The sequence below is a fragment of the Martes martes genome, assembly GCF_963455335.1.
Source record: "Martes martes genome assembly, chromosome: 10".
NCBI classification, from domain to species: Eukaryota; Metazoa; Chordata; class Mammalia; order Carnivora; family Mustelidae; genus Martes; species Martes martes.
Window position 1 is genome coordinate 57,572,199 of NC_137898.1, and position 15,721 is coordinate 57,587,919.

General features: G+C 37.2%; 1 protein-coding gene across 4 annotated transcripts in view; it reads right to left on the minus strand.

The window, feature by feature from the left end:
* Positions 1-15,721, minus strand: part of RRM1 (ribonucleotide reductase catalytic subunit M1) — a 36,538-nt gene that overhangs the window by 18,856 nt on the left and 1,961 nt on the right. The window contains exons 2-7 of one of the 4 annotated variants that reach the window (XM_080817680.1): positions 10,566-10,654; positions 8,012-8,189; positions 6,661-6,761; positions 4,399-4,458; positions 3,261-3,300; positions 2,850-3,012 (exon numbers count right to left, since the gene is read on the minus strand). In XM_080817680.1, the coding sequence (XP_080673806.1) occupies positions 2,850-3,012; positions 3,261-3,300; positions 4,399-4,458; positions 6,661-6,761; positions 8,012-8,189; positions 10,566-10,654 (631 nt within the window). The remainder of the gene's footprint in view (positions 1-2,849; positions 3,013-3,260; positions 3,301-4,398; positions 4,459-6,660; positions 6,762-8,011; positions 8,190-10,565; positions 10,655-15,721) is intronic. The other 3 variants (XM_080817682.1, XM_080817681.1, XM_080817683.1) reach the window with 3 other exon arrangements.

Below are 15,721 nucleotides of genomic sequence, written 5' to 3' on the forward strand. Positions count from 1 at the left end.
TCCTGGCATCGAGCCCCGCATCAAGATATCTGCTCAGCGGGAGCCTGCTTCCTCCTCTCTCTCTCTCTGCCTGCCTCTCTGCCTCCTTGTGATATCTCTCTCTCTGTCAAATAAATAAATTAAAAAAATATATATTTTTATATATATATATTATATATTATATATATCTTCTCTCAGTCTGAAACTTGTTTTTCCACTTTGTTTTTGTTTTTCCACTCACAGTTTTTAATTTTAATGTAGTTAATTTTTCCTTAATGTTGTTTTGTCTAATTATTTTAAGAAATCCTTTACCACTGAGATCATACATATTCTCCAATTAAGATGTAGGTTGAAGTATTAAGAGTCATGACGTCTATAGCTCACTTTCAAATGACTCAGACAAAAGAATTTTTTTTAATTTTAAAGATAAAAAATATGTATGTGTGTATATATAGCAAAATGGTAGTAATTTTTTAATGTAGGCAGAGGTAAGTGTATGGGTGTTCATTATCTTTTCTTTAAGTTTTTCTGAATATTTAAAATTCACAGTAAAAAGTAAGGAGAAAAATACACACTTATCTATTTTCTCTAATGCTCTTCTAAAAGATCCTACTTTCATATTTAGATTTTCTTTCTTGAACATGTTTCTGTATATGGAATGAAAAAGGGAAATCTAATTACCTTTCCTTCCCTAAGATAACCAATTTCCCTAGCACCATTTCCCCCAATGAATTGCAATGACATCTTCCCATATAAGCCTGAATCTCTTTCCAGGCTCTCTGTTATACTCCACTGGTTTATTTGTATTTATCAGAGTAAATGCCACACTGTCTTTTTTTTTTTTTAAGATTTTATTTATTTATTTGTCAGAGAGAGGCGGAGAGCGAGCGAGCGAGCACAGGCAGACAGAGTGGCAGGCAGAGGCAGAGGGAGAAACAGGCTCCCTGCCAAGCAAGGAGCCCGATGTGGGACTCGATTCCAGGACACTGGGATCATGACCTGAGCCGAAGGCAGCCATTTAGCCAACTGAGCCACCCAGGCGTCCCAATATCAGACTGTCTTATTTACCATGGCATTATGGTAGTCTTGAAACCTGGTAGGGCTTATTCTTTAAAACTTGCTATTACAATTTACATCAGTTTCCTATGGCTGCCCTAACACATTACCATCAACTTGATGGCTTAGAACAGAAACTTATTATCTCATAGTTCCAGAGGCCAGAAGTTCAACGTAAGTTTCACTAGGCCAGAGTCAAGAACACTCCCTCCAGAGGCTCTAGGGAAAAAGAGATTCCCTGCCTCTTCCAGCTTCTAGTGGTTCCTCTGCTTGTAGCCACATCACTCCCATTTCTGCCTCCATCTCTACCTTGCCTCTTCTCTTCTGCATGTATCTTACTCCCTCAGCCTCTGCTGAGGGAGGGTACTTCTGACTGTCAGGATACTTCTGACTGGATTTAAGGCCCACCTGGGTAATTCAGGAAAACCTCCCTATGTCAAGATCCTTTTTAATCATACTTTCAAAGACCATTTTTCCTTATAAATTAACATTTACAGGTTCCAGGGATTAGAACTAGTATCTCTGAAAAGCCTAGGAAATTATTCTTAGCCTTTGCTCTCCAGCATGAATTTTGGAATGAGCACATCGACATTTTGACTAGATCCATAACTTAAGAAAAACTGACATCTTTATATTATCAAATCCATTTATGATATAAAATCACTCACCATTTGTTTCTTAATGTCTTTCAATTATGTTTTAGAATTTTCTCTTTAAAAGCCTTCCACATCTTTTATTGCATTTATTCCTAGGTACCTTCCAGTATCGTAAATGATATATTTTAAAACTTAATCTTCTAACAGCTAAAGTAGAGATCTCCCTTAATTCATATTGAACTTACATCCAGATACTTTGCTGAAATCTTTTTAATTCTGATAATTTATATGTAGATGCTCTTGAATTTCCTATGTAAAAACCATACCATCTGTTAATCAGTACAGTTTTGTTCCCTTATTTACAATCCACTTTTTTCTTATCTTACAATGCCAGCTCAAGCCTCCACTACAATGCTGAAAACAGAGGTAATAGACCTAAGTTTTTAATGGATATCTCTTACCAAATAAAGAAAGTTATTTTCTGTATCTATCTTGTTCATTTTTTTAATTATGAAAGAGTATTTGATGGTATAAAATGTTAGTGCAATGGATTACATTAATGCAGTTTTTGATGTTAGCATATCCTTGAATTCCTCAACACACTAATGTTGCTAAGGGTTATTTTTTTTAAATCATATTACTGGATTGTGTTTCAGTGTTCCCTTTTTCAGAAAACGGCATCACCATTAATTCTGTTATTCTACCCATAAACTCAGGAACCAACTTTGCCCCACATCCAAAACGTCACCAAATGGTCAATTTTGCCTCCTAAATATCCCTGAATCTGTCTACTCTCTCAATCTCTACTTCACTTCCCTAATCCAAAGTACCACAATCTCTTGTACAGACTATTAAGAGTCCCATAATTAGTTTTGGTATTTGTTTTCAAAACAATGTTATTGAGATATAATTCATACACCATACAATTCTACACTTAAAGTGTATAAGGGATGGCTTTTAGTATATTCGGAGAGTTGTGCAAACATCATCACAGTCGACTTTAAAAAATTTCATTATCAGTGTTTGTCTCTCCAATTAATTTACCACACTGCAGGAGATCTTTCCAGGATGTAAAACTCATTTGATTAGAGCAGGAGTGATTCAATGTTCATTAAATTAATTTTTATGTGATTAACTGCCTTGTTTCTTCAGGTGGAGCTTTATTTCCCCAATCAAAACCAACTTGGAACATTAAAAATGACCACAGATGACACATACCTAGAAAGCTGTGGGCGGTTGGTACCAGCATTGAAGAGAGTGGGAGAGGCATGGGTAAACCACCTCTCAGAAAGAAGGTTATATGTTTCAATAGCAGCATCAATATCTTCTTCATGAATCCCCACAGATACCCTCATCAACATATGTTGTGGTCTTTCCGCCACTAAAAACAAAAGGGGTTTCAAATGATGGGACATGTCAGAAAAACTAGGCTGAGACACGTACCTGAGTCAAAAAAGAACACCAGAAGACAATTTAAAAAACTTTCTACCAATAAGCGCCAGCAATTATTCAAAAGCCAAACCTAAAGTTAAAAATGTTAGTGTTTAAATAGAAATATAAGGCTAATAGCTCAGAGCTCTATATTCAATGTAATCAACAGAAAATATAACAAACACGTTCATTTCTCACCTTTCCCATTGATCTTCAACAAATAGGATCGCTCCAGCGTCTAGAAAAACCAAAGCAACCAAAATACTTCCAGAGCACAGTTTTTTAAAGACACAAGAGATATATCTTTCACAATAATGCAATTTATTTTTTAAATTTTATATATTTATTTAAGAAACAGAGACAGAATGCGCACACAAGATAGAACCAGACCGAGCAGGGAGGTAAGGGACAGAGGGAGAGGGAGAAGCAGGCTCCCCACTGAGCAGGAAGCCCACCCCGCATCGGAGGACCCTGGGATCATGACCTGAGCCCGAAGGCAGACTCTTAACCAACTCAGCCACCCAGGCGCCCCAAGGCAATCTATTTAAATATTTTCAGTTTTTATATGATTTTAAATGAAAAAAACAGCATATTTACTCTTACTGGCTTCAATCTGGAACATTATCAGTTGGCTGTTTTTTTGGAAAAGACTATGAGAAAAATCCTGGAAAAAGCCAGCTCTATATTAATATGTATAATGTTAATTGCAGAAGTTGTGGTACTCATCATCATCATCATCATCTTTATGATTAACACTTACGAAGTGCTGTTCTAAGGCTGGGTACTGATGTAAGCAATACACACACACACACACACACACACACACACTCATTTAATTCTCAAGAGAATTAGTTGTTGAAATTTTATTAATATCCCCATTCTAAAGATGAGGAAAATGAAGCAGAGATTAAGTAACTTGCTAATAAGAAATAGAACAGAGATTTGAATCTGGATGGTCTGACAACAACACACTCATGTTCTTGATCACTACACAATACTGTTTATCAACACAAAAGTACTTAAAAAAGCACTTTGCACATAGTAGGGATTCAATAAATAGTTGTTATATAAATAGAATAATATGGAATAATTCTAGCAAAGTATCTACATAACTCAAGTAATCCACAAGTAGTATTTGGAAAATTCAAAAACTGCAAATGGATAAGCTATCTTTCCTTAATTCAAACCACCACCACCACCCTAACCTAATCCCCACCCCAGGTCCATTCTGACTCCCAAAACTTACTGCCTTTATAATTATATTACTAAAACGTAAACAAAACCTGTATTTCCTGATTTAAGGAGGAATTCCCACTTGTTAAAACCCATTATTTACCTTAAATCCGAAGTAGTTGTAAGAGAAATCTCGGTCATAGATAATGGCAGAGTTCAATCGCTGAAAGAGGTAAAGAAGGAAAAAAAACCTTATAATTAAGATAATTAGACTTATTTTCACAAAATCTGATATCTTTTAGCCCTGACTCCAGACCTAAAGTTGACACAGAATACAAGAGATAACACTACGTATTGTGGACTAGAAATTTATAACTAACATTAAGGAAAATAAAAGTTTATCAAATGAATACCTTATTTATGTTTAAAAACATGTATTAAAAGACTAGAAGAGAACACGTAAACTGTATATAAGTAAAAATATTAATATGATTTTCCAAACTTTCCGCGTTATATTTACAGTTCACCTCTAATTAAAAAAGGAAAGAACATGAGCACAAGAGGGACCATATTATCATCCTTAAACATGTTTTTAGACTACCTGTTAACCTAAAGGTATTGGTACCACATATTTACTAATACTTATTTTTTATCTTAAAATTAGCCCATTTTAAACTGCACATAACAATATATATGATTACAATGACAGAAGGTAGAATTACATTAATTCAAAGGTTCTTCAAAAAAATTTAACCGGTTTTAAACAAACTAGTGTGTAACAATGAAATTTATAGCAGAATTGGTCATTGTTACAGAATTTTTCTTGGCTATAAAGCTGTTTAAAGGAAAACAAAAGGAATCAGGTACAAATAATCATTCTGGATAGAAAAAAATGGAGTTAGTATTATTTTTCAAAATACTAACAGTGTTTCTACATAATGATCCATGGCCAAGGCCTAGAAAAATCTCTATGAAACCTTTCCTTTTCTCTTAAATTTTTAAGAGTATCTTTGTTGCCAAAAGGAGGTAGGTGCCTAGCACGAATAATGGGGAACTGAAATATTTATCAGTATTTAATTTACAAATACAGGTTTTTGCTGTTCTTTATTTTTGTTTTTAACCTGTCTTCCAGATTATACAGATGAACAACACACAACTCAATTTTCTCTCAGTCTCTTTAACATCAGATACATATTTTGAGAGACAGTTGACTAATCATTCTATTACCCAGTTAAAACTGGTTTCTAGTCTGTACAAATATAGGTGGTAAATAAACCCATGTACAAAAGGTTGGCAAGATCTATACATCTTTCCCTTTCTCTCCTGTGGGATCTAGTTAAGAAAGGGGTTAAGGGGCGCCTGGGTGCTCAGTGGGTTAAGCCTCTGCCTTCGGCTCAGGTCATGATCTCAGGGTCCTGGGATGGAGTCCCACATCGGGCTCTCTGCTCAGCTGGGAGCCTGCTTCCTCCTCTCTCTCTGTCTGCCTCTCTGCCTACTTGTGATTTCTCTCTCTATGTGTTAAATAAATAAAAATCTTAAAAAAAAAAAAAAAAGAAAGAAAGGGGTTAAAATACAAGTGGATAAATTTTAAGTTGCTGAGCAAGATCTCTCAAGATTTTATGCTGGGAATCAGTTTGGCAATGTCTACTAAATTTTTTTTTGAATTTTTTTTTTTTAACAAAATTTTTGAACGTATATATTCTTTGGCGAACTCCACTGAAGGGATTTATCTTATTGATATACTCATCTATGAGCAAAATTCCTATCATACATGGATATTCACTGAAACAAAAAATGGAAAACAAATATTAATCACTAACAATTCTTACATACACGTACAACGACAAAACGTCTATAAAATGGAAGGCCTTGCAGCTGTTAGAAAGAATAGGGTAGGGGTGCCTGGGTGGCTCAATGGATTAAAGCCTCTGCCTTCAGCTCAGGTCATGATCTCAGGGTCCTAGGATCGAGCCCGGCATCAGGCTCTCGGCTCAGCGGGGAACCTGCTTTCCCCCTCTCTCTGCCTGCCTCTCTGCCTACATGTGATCTATCTGTCAAACAAACAAACAAACAAACAAATAAGAAAGAATAGGGTAAATTCATAAATGTTGAAATAGAATCACCTCTAAGATAAACCTATAGGTGAAAAAAGTATTAGCAAGAACACTATGCATAGTACACTATCACTAAAAGGAAAAATATATATGTACACATATACAAACACACACATATTATAGAATAGCTCTAGAAAGATACATTTTAAAATGATGAAATATTCTTGCTCTAGAAAGGAAAAGTAGAATTCAGAGGAGAGAAAATAACTTTTTACCTATACTATCTGCAGTGTTTAAGTTCTTTTAAATGTGTTTTTAAAAAAAAAAAGAATCTATAAAAAAATTTTTCACCAGAAGAGCATTATACATACATCTTTATTGGCCAAAACAATATCCAGTGTTGACTTGGCCACCATGGGAGAGTGTCTGCCGTTATGTGGATTTATATAATTGTAGAGATCTTCCATCACATCTAAAATATTTTTTAAATAAATAAATGTCAAAATCACTTAACAAATTCAATCCTCCGGTAATAGTCTAAAACCCTTTTTTTCATGCCAATCTCCCTCAGTGCCTAGCACAGAAAGTGCTCAATAACCATATACATGTTGAATAAACATATAATAATGACTCAATAAGGGAAACAATCTTCCAGAGTTAGCGTAAACATAGGTCTTTGTAATTTGAAAAAGATTCCCTGGTGATTCTGATGACCAAACCATTGAGAATTATTGGTTGAAAATAAAGAAAAACAGAAATTATTATCTCCTCTCAATTTTTTTTATCCCAACAGAATAGAAACTCAACTTTAAATTCATAATCTATCACTCCAAGCATTTCATTTCTATAAACAGTTAATAAGCCCTGTCTTTTTGCTCTTCTTCAAGACATCATAGCAGAGTGTGGTCCTCTGCATTTACATATAAAACTTACATAGGCACACATAATGCTGGCATTTTGAGTGGGATTGTCTTGAATCCACAGATCAATTCTGGGATAACTAATGTATCTACAATAAATCTAATGAAGAGGTTTATATAACATTTGAGCTCCACATAAAGATCTGGAATTGACAGCCAAAAGATTTTTAATCTCGGGTCTACCAATTGACTTTTCATATATCACCTGTTACATACAGAACAAATTATTTAACCTTCCTTTGCCCACATTCCCAGAACTGTAAAATGGGAATGATGCAATAAAGTGCTTGCCAATGGTGACAAAGGATATTTTGTTCAACCAAGAACTTGCCAATAAATATTACTAATTTTTTCAATCACACCACCACCAACCACCTAAGACAGGCTTTAAATAGAAGGGGGGAGGGGCACCTGGGTGGTTCAGTCCGTTAAGCCTCTGCCTTCGGCTCAGGTAGTGATCCCAGGGTCCTGGGATCTAGCCCTACATCGGACTCCCTGCTCAGAGAAGAGCCTGCTTCTCCCTCTCCCTCTGCCTGCTGCTCCCCCATTTGTTCTCACTCTCTCTGTCAAATAAATAAGTAAAATCTTTTTAAAGAGAGAGAGAGAGAAAGGTGAAGAAAAGGATCCAATGACTCTCACACAGCAGGTTAGCAGCATGGAGAACCAGGAAGTTCCAGTCCCCTCTCTGCCACTAACTTGCACATTTTTAAAATAAGATGTAACTTTTCTTTTGACATTTAAGGTTTCATTTGAGGAGCCTTATACATTTTCTGAGAATTCTAACTTTTTCGTTCAGACTCACCACTGAATACTTTCTTTGTTTCTTTGTGCAAGTTGGAGACGGCAATCCTTGCTGCCAGGATGGCATAGTCAGGGTGCTTAGTCGTCAAGGTCGCAGCCGTCTCAGCAGCCAAAGTATCTAGTTCCACAGTGGTGACCCCACTGTATAAGCCTTGGATTACTTTCATGGTGATCTGAGCCTATTAAAACAAAACCAAGAACTACTTGAGCTTCCCCAAGAACCATTAGCCTCCTTAAAAGAGCAATGAAGAAAACAATCAAATTTATTATGAAAAAAAAAATCTTCCTTTTCTGAAAAATTATCTTTCAGAATGTTGGACTATGGGAAACTTAGTAATGAGAACTCACAAACCAACAAAGCCATAAGAAAAGGCACACTACATTTGCAATGAAGAGGCAGCACCAAACAAACAGAAAACCCAAGGACAGCTTTTAGAAAGAGTAATGATCTCACCTGAAAACAAACCAGTGATTTTACAAGTATCTCCTCATCTTTCATTCAAATAGTCCCTCTGTGGTCGGGGTTCGAGCTACATACTTACCCATTTTCCCCCAATCCTACTTAAGGACAAGTATGAGAAAGCAAATGAATCAAACTTTAATCATTCCAATTAAAGGAGATGAAGGTGTAAATCCGTTAGTGACTACTCTTTTCTTAGCACCTCACAAATTACAAAGTAGCTCGATTTTCATCATCATCTCTGACATTCCACGGAACCAAGTAAGATGGGTATTATTACTACCACCTCTTTCTGTGAGAAATTGAGGCTCAGGATACTGGGACTTGCCCATAGTTACTATGACCCCTGCTCTACATCCTATTCAACCTCACTGCATTCCCTGTTTTCAAGACCATATTGTAAGAGGTTCTCCTTTTTAAAACACACAAAGCACAAGTTATTACCATACATTTTTAAGAAAAACAAATTCTTGGGTGTTTACTGAATCTTTAAGACACCTTAATTCAACAGAAAATTGATGCACTTCCCAGGTGACCAAAGTATGTCCCCTTCAAAAAAGTGTGTGTATGTGTGTGTATTACTAGTTTATAATCCATTCTACTTTATTATACATAATACCAAGCTCCTGATCACTTTCTTCTCAGATCCAAAAGTAAGTTACATCCAGTAAAAGAGTAGTGAAGTCTTCCGAATAGTTTCTGGTGCTACATGGCAAGTAATCAGAACTCAGTCACTTGTATAAGTCACTCCCCCTCTCTTTGAACCTTTCTTATTTCTAAAACAGGAGGATGAATTAGGATGATCTCTCAAACACATTACAACTCTAACATTCTACTATTCTAATTATTGTTTAGAATTCCTAAGTATAAAAATAAATATAAAATATTTTATTTATATTTCTAAATATTTATTTATAACTTATTTATAATATTATATTCCCAAATATAAAAGAGAATTTATGATAAGCATATTTTAAAGTCATTTAAAATTATTTTCTTTTGAACATTTTGGTCAATTCAGTATTTATCAAGTGTCTAATTACATACTTGGCAAGCACTGCAAATCACAAGAATAAGACAGAGCCCACCCTTGATTCTAGGTGAGGACAGAGACATATAATTAATTTCCATATCATGTGATTAATGCTAGGAGGCCAGCATTAATGCCACAGCAATACAGATAAAATACCTAAATAAGGCTGAGGCAATACAGATGGCTTTGGAAAAAGGGTTCTTAGAGACTCCATTTCAAAGATCACTTTGGAAACAATGTGTAAGATGCACCTGAACAGGGCAAGATTAGAAGAAGACACTTTAGAGGCCACAGCAGTCCAAATTAGAGATGATGAGGGTCTAGAGTAAGGGAGTTATAAAAAATAATGAGAAAAACGGAATAACTTGCTTATGAAGCGTTCTCTTTAATTTAAATATTGTCCATGAAATCTACTTTCTATTACTTAAATGTATTTCTACATAAATAACACAAAAGCAAATTTCAGGGTGCCTGGGTGGCTCAGTCGTTGGGTGGCTGCCTTCAGCTCAGGTCATGATCCCAGGGTCCTGGGATCAAGACCGGCATTGGACTCCCTGCTCAGCAGGAAGCCTGCTTCTCCCTTTTCCACTACCCCTGCTTGTGTTCCCTCTCTGGCTGTGTCTCCTCTCTCTGTCAAATAAAAAAGTAAAAATCTTAAAAAAAAAAAAAAGATTAGATACATTATTTTAAAAAAAAGCAAATCTCAAACTAGTTCCTATACAAACGACCACAACTCCAAAACAAGCTTTTCTATAGGCTTTTCCACTTATGAATAAAACAATTCACCCAAGGAAATCTCTAATATGAAATGTTAATGTTAAGTTTTCCTCTTTGTTCACTCTGATAATTCTCTGAAAAGAACTCACAGGACCAAAAGTTAGAAACTAAGTTTTATTTTGTTTCATATTAGAAGATACGTTTTCAGCAATGAATTCATATTTTTATCCAAGGCCGTAACCAAAATACCAAACCAAAATATTTATCAAGTAAATGATAAGTGATAAAGGACTAGTAGAAAGAATCACAGGAAGCAAGGTTTAAATATAAACCATATTTACTTACAGGATCAACAAAATCCATATTAAGTCCATAACATAGCTTCTGGATTCGAGATGTAATTTTGTCGAACATAACCCGCTCTTGGCGGCCATCTGAAGAATCAAACCATGCAATTCATATTAGCACTCATTATGACAGCAACATCAAAGAATCAGAGGTAATCAACACATGAACTTTAAAAATTGACAAACATGAGATGCTATTTCACAGATAAAAGATTCAGATCCCAATAGTCATCAAGAAATTATTTTTTTTAAGATTTTATTTATTTGACAGACAGAGATCACAAGTAGGCAGAGAGGCAGGCAGAGAGAGAGGAAGAAGCAGGCTCCCCGCTGAGCAGAGAGCCCGACGTGGGGCTCTATCCCAGGACCCCGAGATCACGACCCGAGCCGAAGGCAGAGGCTTAACCCACTGAGCCATCCAGGCGCCCCAAGAAATTATTTTTTTATCTTCAAAAAGTAGGGATTCTATACACAAAGTCTTCCCTTCTTCCCTTACATTATATATAAATCAGCTGGATTCTCACAATAACTTCCTAAATGATGTTTCTCCCTTTGTCCCACCTGGCAGCCAGAATTATTCTTTAAAACTTAAGTCAAAATCATGTCATTATGCCCTTCAAAAGTCCTTAACAGTGGTTTATCATCTCCTTCAGAATTAAAGTCAAAATCATTCTAACAGTCCATAGAATCCTACACAACCTGTCCTGTGTGCCCCTTCCCCAACTTCAACTTTTGCTTTCCCACTGTTCCTCACTTCCCTGGCAACCCTGGCCTTGTGACTATCTATACTTTTTTAGGTCTTTGGTCAATGTCATCTTTTCAGTGAGGCTCCCCCGATCACCCTATTTTAAACTGCAATTCCCCAAACACAGCTGTGCTCTTCTTATCCCCATTCTCCTTCTATGCTTTATTTTTCTCTATAGCACTTAGTATCATCTGACACACTATATATTTTACTTATGTATTTGTTTATTGCGTGAGTCTCCCCAACTCATCCACGAGAATATAGCTTCCAGAAGGAAAGAGTTTTTGATGTTTTATTTACCAATATATTCCCCAGCACCCAGACCAAGGACCAAGGACTAGCCCATAGCAGGAACTCAAATATTTACAAAATGTTAAATGATTTAAAACCTGTCTCCAGGGATGCCTGGGTGGCTAAGTCGGTTAAGCGCCTGCCTTCCGCTTAGGTCATGATCCCAGGGTCCTGGGACTGAATTCCACATTGAGGTCCCTGCTTAGTGGGGAGTCTGCTTCTCCCTCTGCCCCTCCCCCCACTTGTGCTCCCTCTCTTCTCGTTCTCTCGCTCACTCTCTCAAATATAAATAAAATCTTTTAAAAAATAAATAAATAAAAAATAAAGCCTGTTTCCATTCCAACACCTTCACGATAAATTTGGCTTACATACCCTTCTAAGGTAACTAACGATTCTGAATGTACTTCACACCATGTAAAGAAGTTCTTCGTTTTTTTAAGATCTTATTTATTTATTTTAGATAGATAGAGAGAGCATGAGTTGGGGGGAGGGGCAGAGAGAGAAAATCTCAAGCAGACTCCCCAGTGAGCACACAGACTGAGGTGGGACGAGATGGAGCCAAGATATCAGGACCCTGGGGCACCTGGGTGGTTCAGTGGGTTAAAGCCTCTGCCTTCCGCTCAGGTCATGATCTCAGGGTCCTGGGATTGAGCCCCGCATGGGGCTCTCTGCTCAGCGGGGAGCCTGCTTCCCCCCTCTCTCTGCCTGCCTATGCCTAACTGTGATCTCTGTCAAATAAATAATTAAAATCTTTTAAAAAAAAAAAAAGCTGCTCTTATTGGGAAAACACTGATCACAGTATCTGTGATACACAAGAGACATTCAATAAATGTTAATTTATCTCTTTGCCCCTCCCATCCTTTTTAACTAGTAACTAAAGGACAACATGTTAAATATATGTTTACACTTGGCCTTCTCATTCACGTCTGTATGTTGAAACTTAGCTCAGTGGCTGGCTGAAGAATAAATCAACAGTAAGCACTAATAACCTGTCATCAACAAAACTATCATGAAATAAAACACCTCGGGCTCTCATGCACTGAAAGACAGCCCTTCTCTTTCTGATCACCATTGTGATCTCCTATTCTGACCAGACCGACAATATGCAGGGTTTAACTCTGCAACAGAGTAAATCTACTGGCCCTCACTGGGACTAGGCCATCAATGCTCTACCAGCTGGCTAACTAAGCAGATAGGTGACCACAAGGCAACATTAGCAAACAGATTTCTGTAGCTGCCAAGTTAACCAGGAAACTGACAAAAAGTACAATAGCAACTGTATTAACTCACACTGGAAGGGGGAGGCAGACTAATGGTCTAAAGTACCATTCTCTAGCCTATCATTCCACTTAGTCAACTTTGCAACGCCTAGATGCTGACTTTATCAATCATTAATCCTTGTTTCTCACTGCCTACATTATCCTCTTCTCTCAAGCAAAGTCTTCCTTAACTTGGCCCCCATCACCTCTTCACCTGTTCCCTGTGAAACATCATTAAGTCCCAACAAGGCCTCCCAGTCCCACACCCACATCAATACCTGTACCTTGCTCTGCCTACAAGTCCCTCTTCCCACCTTTCCATACATCTAACTCCTACTTAATCTTCAACTCTCACCACATCCATGAGACCTGCCCCAAACACTTACTCACAGTGACCTCTTCCTCTTCTGAAATCTTCTAGAATACTAATTGTCTGATTTCTTCTTGATTATGAACTGTCTTCTCCAGGGGCGCCTGGGTGGCTCAGTTGTTTGAGCAGCTACCTTTAGCTCGGGTCATGATTCTGGAGTCCCAGGATGAGTTCTGCACTGGGCTCCCTGCTCAGAGGAGAGTCTGCTTTTCCCTCTGACCCTCCCCCTTCTCATGCTCTCTCATTCTCTCTCAAATAAATAAATAAATAAATGAAATCTTTTTAAAAATAAAATAAAATAAACTATCTTCTCTAATTCTCTCTTCAGCAAGACTGCTAATACCGTAAAACCAAGGATGTGCCTCTTCTACAAGGTATGAACTTTCAATCCCTTCTACCTGGAAGGCTCAGCCCACAGATCTTCACATAGCTGGCTCCTAATATTACTGAGAGCTCAGGGCAAATGACAGCTCCTGAGAGCTTTCCCTGACTACCTAATTCAAGATTACCTTCTCCATCACCTCTCTTATGGGTTTACTTGTCATAATCTCCCTGAAAATTAACTGATTCCTACATTTGCTTGTTTCTTATGTATACTTACCACTCTCGCCCACACAAGAATGTAAACTCCATGAGAAAAGGGATTTAGGTTGTTTTGTTCATGGCTGTAATCTCCAGTACCTAAAACAGTTCCTGGCACAAAGCAATACTAAATAAACACTTTCTGAATAACTGAATGAATGGGCTCCTATAGCCTTTACTTTACCTACCAGGGTACTTATCGTATTTTATTATATTAAGTTTTCTGATGTATCTATCTTTTGCAATTGATTATTAAGATCCTTGAAAACAGGACGCAGGTCTACCTCCTCACCGCTGTTTCTCAGTGCCAGCAGAACATCCACACAGATTTGTAAGATAATACAGTGGGCTGTAGAGGTGATTAGGAAGAAAGTAGGGAGGGAGTAAGGGGAAAAGAGAGGAAGGGCTAGAGAACAGATTTAGAAGAGAGATTACCAGAGTACACATGGGTGCTTTAAAAGGAATTATTTGGAAATGTTAATTTCATTTTATGAAAATTGGTACACACATACACTAGTGTGTTCTCAGTCATGATGTAAAATGTAATTCTTACTGTGGATTGCAACCCAAAGTTTTGAAAACCATATACTATATTCCAAAGCACACTTTATAACTCAGCTACACTGCGTTCATTGCAATGGTTCTCAGCTTTAATTCTTTAACCTTAATCTCCTTGAGCAATACAATACTCTCCCATTAGGAAAAATATCTGAAGATAGCAAGAGAAAAACTCATCTACTATTTCCTTCTGTTATCTAATAATTTTCATATGGATTATTCCTATGTCCCTAACAATCTTAAGATCTCTGAAGAGGAAGCTGCTTTCTTCCTCTATTATTTCCCTCAGAATCCTTAGCAAGATATAAGCACATTCGGTAAGTACAGTAGTACTCCTTTAGCCGCAGGCGATACATTCCAAGACTGAAATCACAGAATGTGTGCCTGAAATCACAGAAAAGTACCAAACCCTATATATACTGTTTTTTCCTATACACACATACCTATGATAAAGTTTAATTTATAAATTAGGCACATTAAGAGATAAACAACAGGGGCACCTGGGTGGCTCAGTGGGTTAAAGCTTCTGCCTTCGGCTCAGGTCATGATCCCAGGGTTCTGGGATCAGGCCCCGAATCAGACTCTCTGCTCGTCAGGGAACCTGCTTCCTCCTCTCTCTCTGCCTGCCTCTCTGCCTACCTGTGATTTCTGTCAAATAAACAAATAAAATCTTTAAAAAAAAGAGAGAGAGATAAACAACAAAAACCAGTAATAAAATAGAACTATTATAACTGTATACTATAATGAAAGTTATGTGAATGTGGTCTTTCTCTCAAACTATCTTGTGGTATTGTATTCACCCTTCTTGTGATGATGTGAGATGATAAACTGCCTATGTGATGACATGAAGTGAGGTGAAAGAGGTAGGCCCTCTGATATACACTTAGGCTACTACTGATCTGACAATACTCAAGAGGATCATCCGCTTCCAGAACACAGTTGTTGGAGTAACTGGAACCGTGGAAAGCAAAACCCTGAATAAGTGGAAGAGAACTACTACACAAGTTAGGTTGACTGCCAGTTGCCCTCCTGGATAATTACATTAAAATTAACAAAAATGAAAAAAGCTACTCTGCTATTCATTGGCATGTCAAAAATAAGAGAGAAAAAGAAAAACCCCGAGCAGTTAAAAAATAAGGGGCACCTGGGTGGCTCAGTCAGTTAAGCGTCTGCCTTTGGTTCAGGTCATGATCCAGGGACTGAGCTTCACTCCAGGCTCCCTGCTCAGCAAACAGTATGCTTCTCCCTCTCCCTCTGCCCCACCCAACAACCACCCACCTCGTGCTCTCTCACACTCTATCTCAAATACGTAAATAAAATCTTTCACATTTTTTTTTCAAAAATAAAAT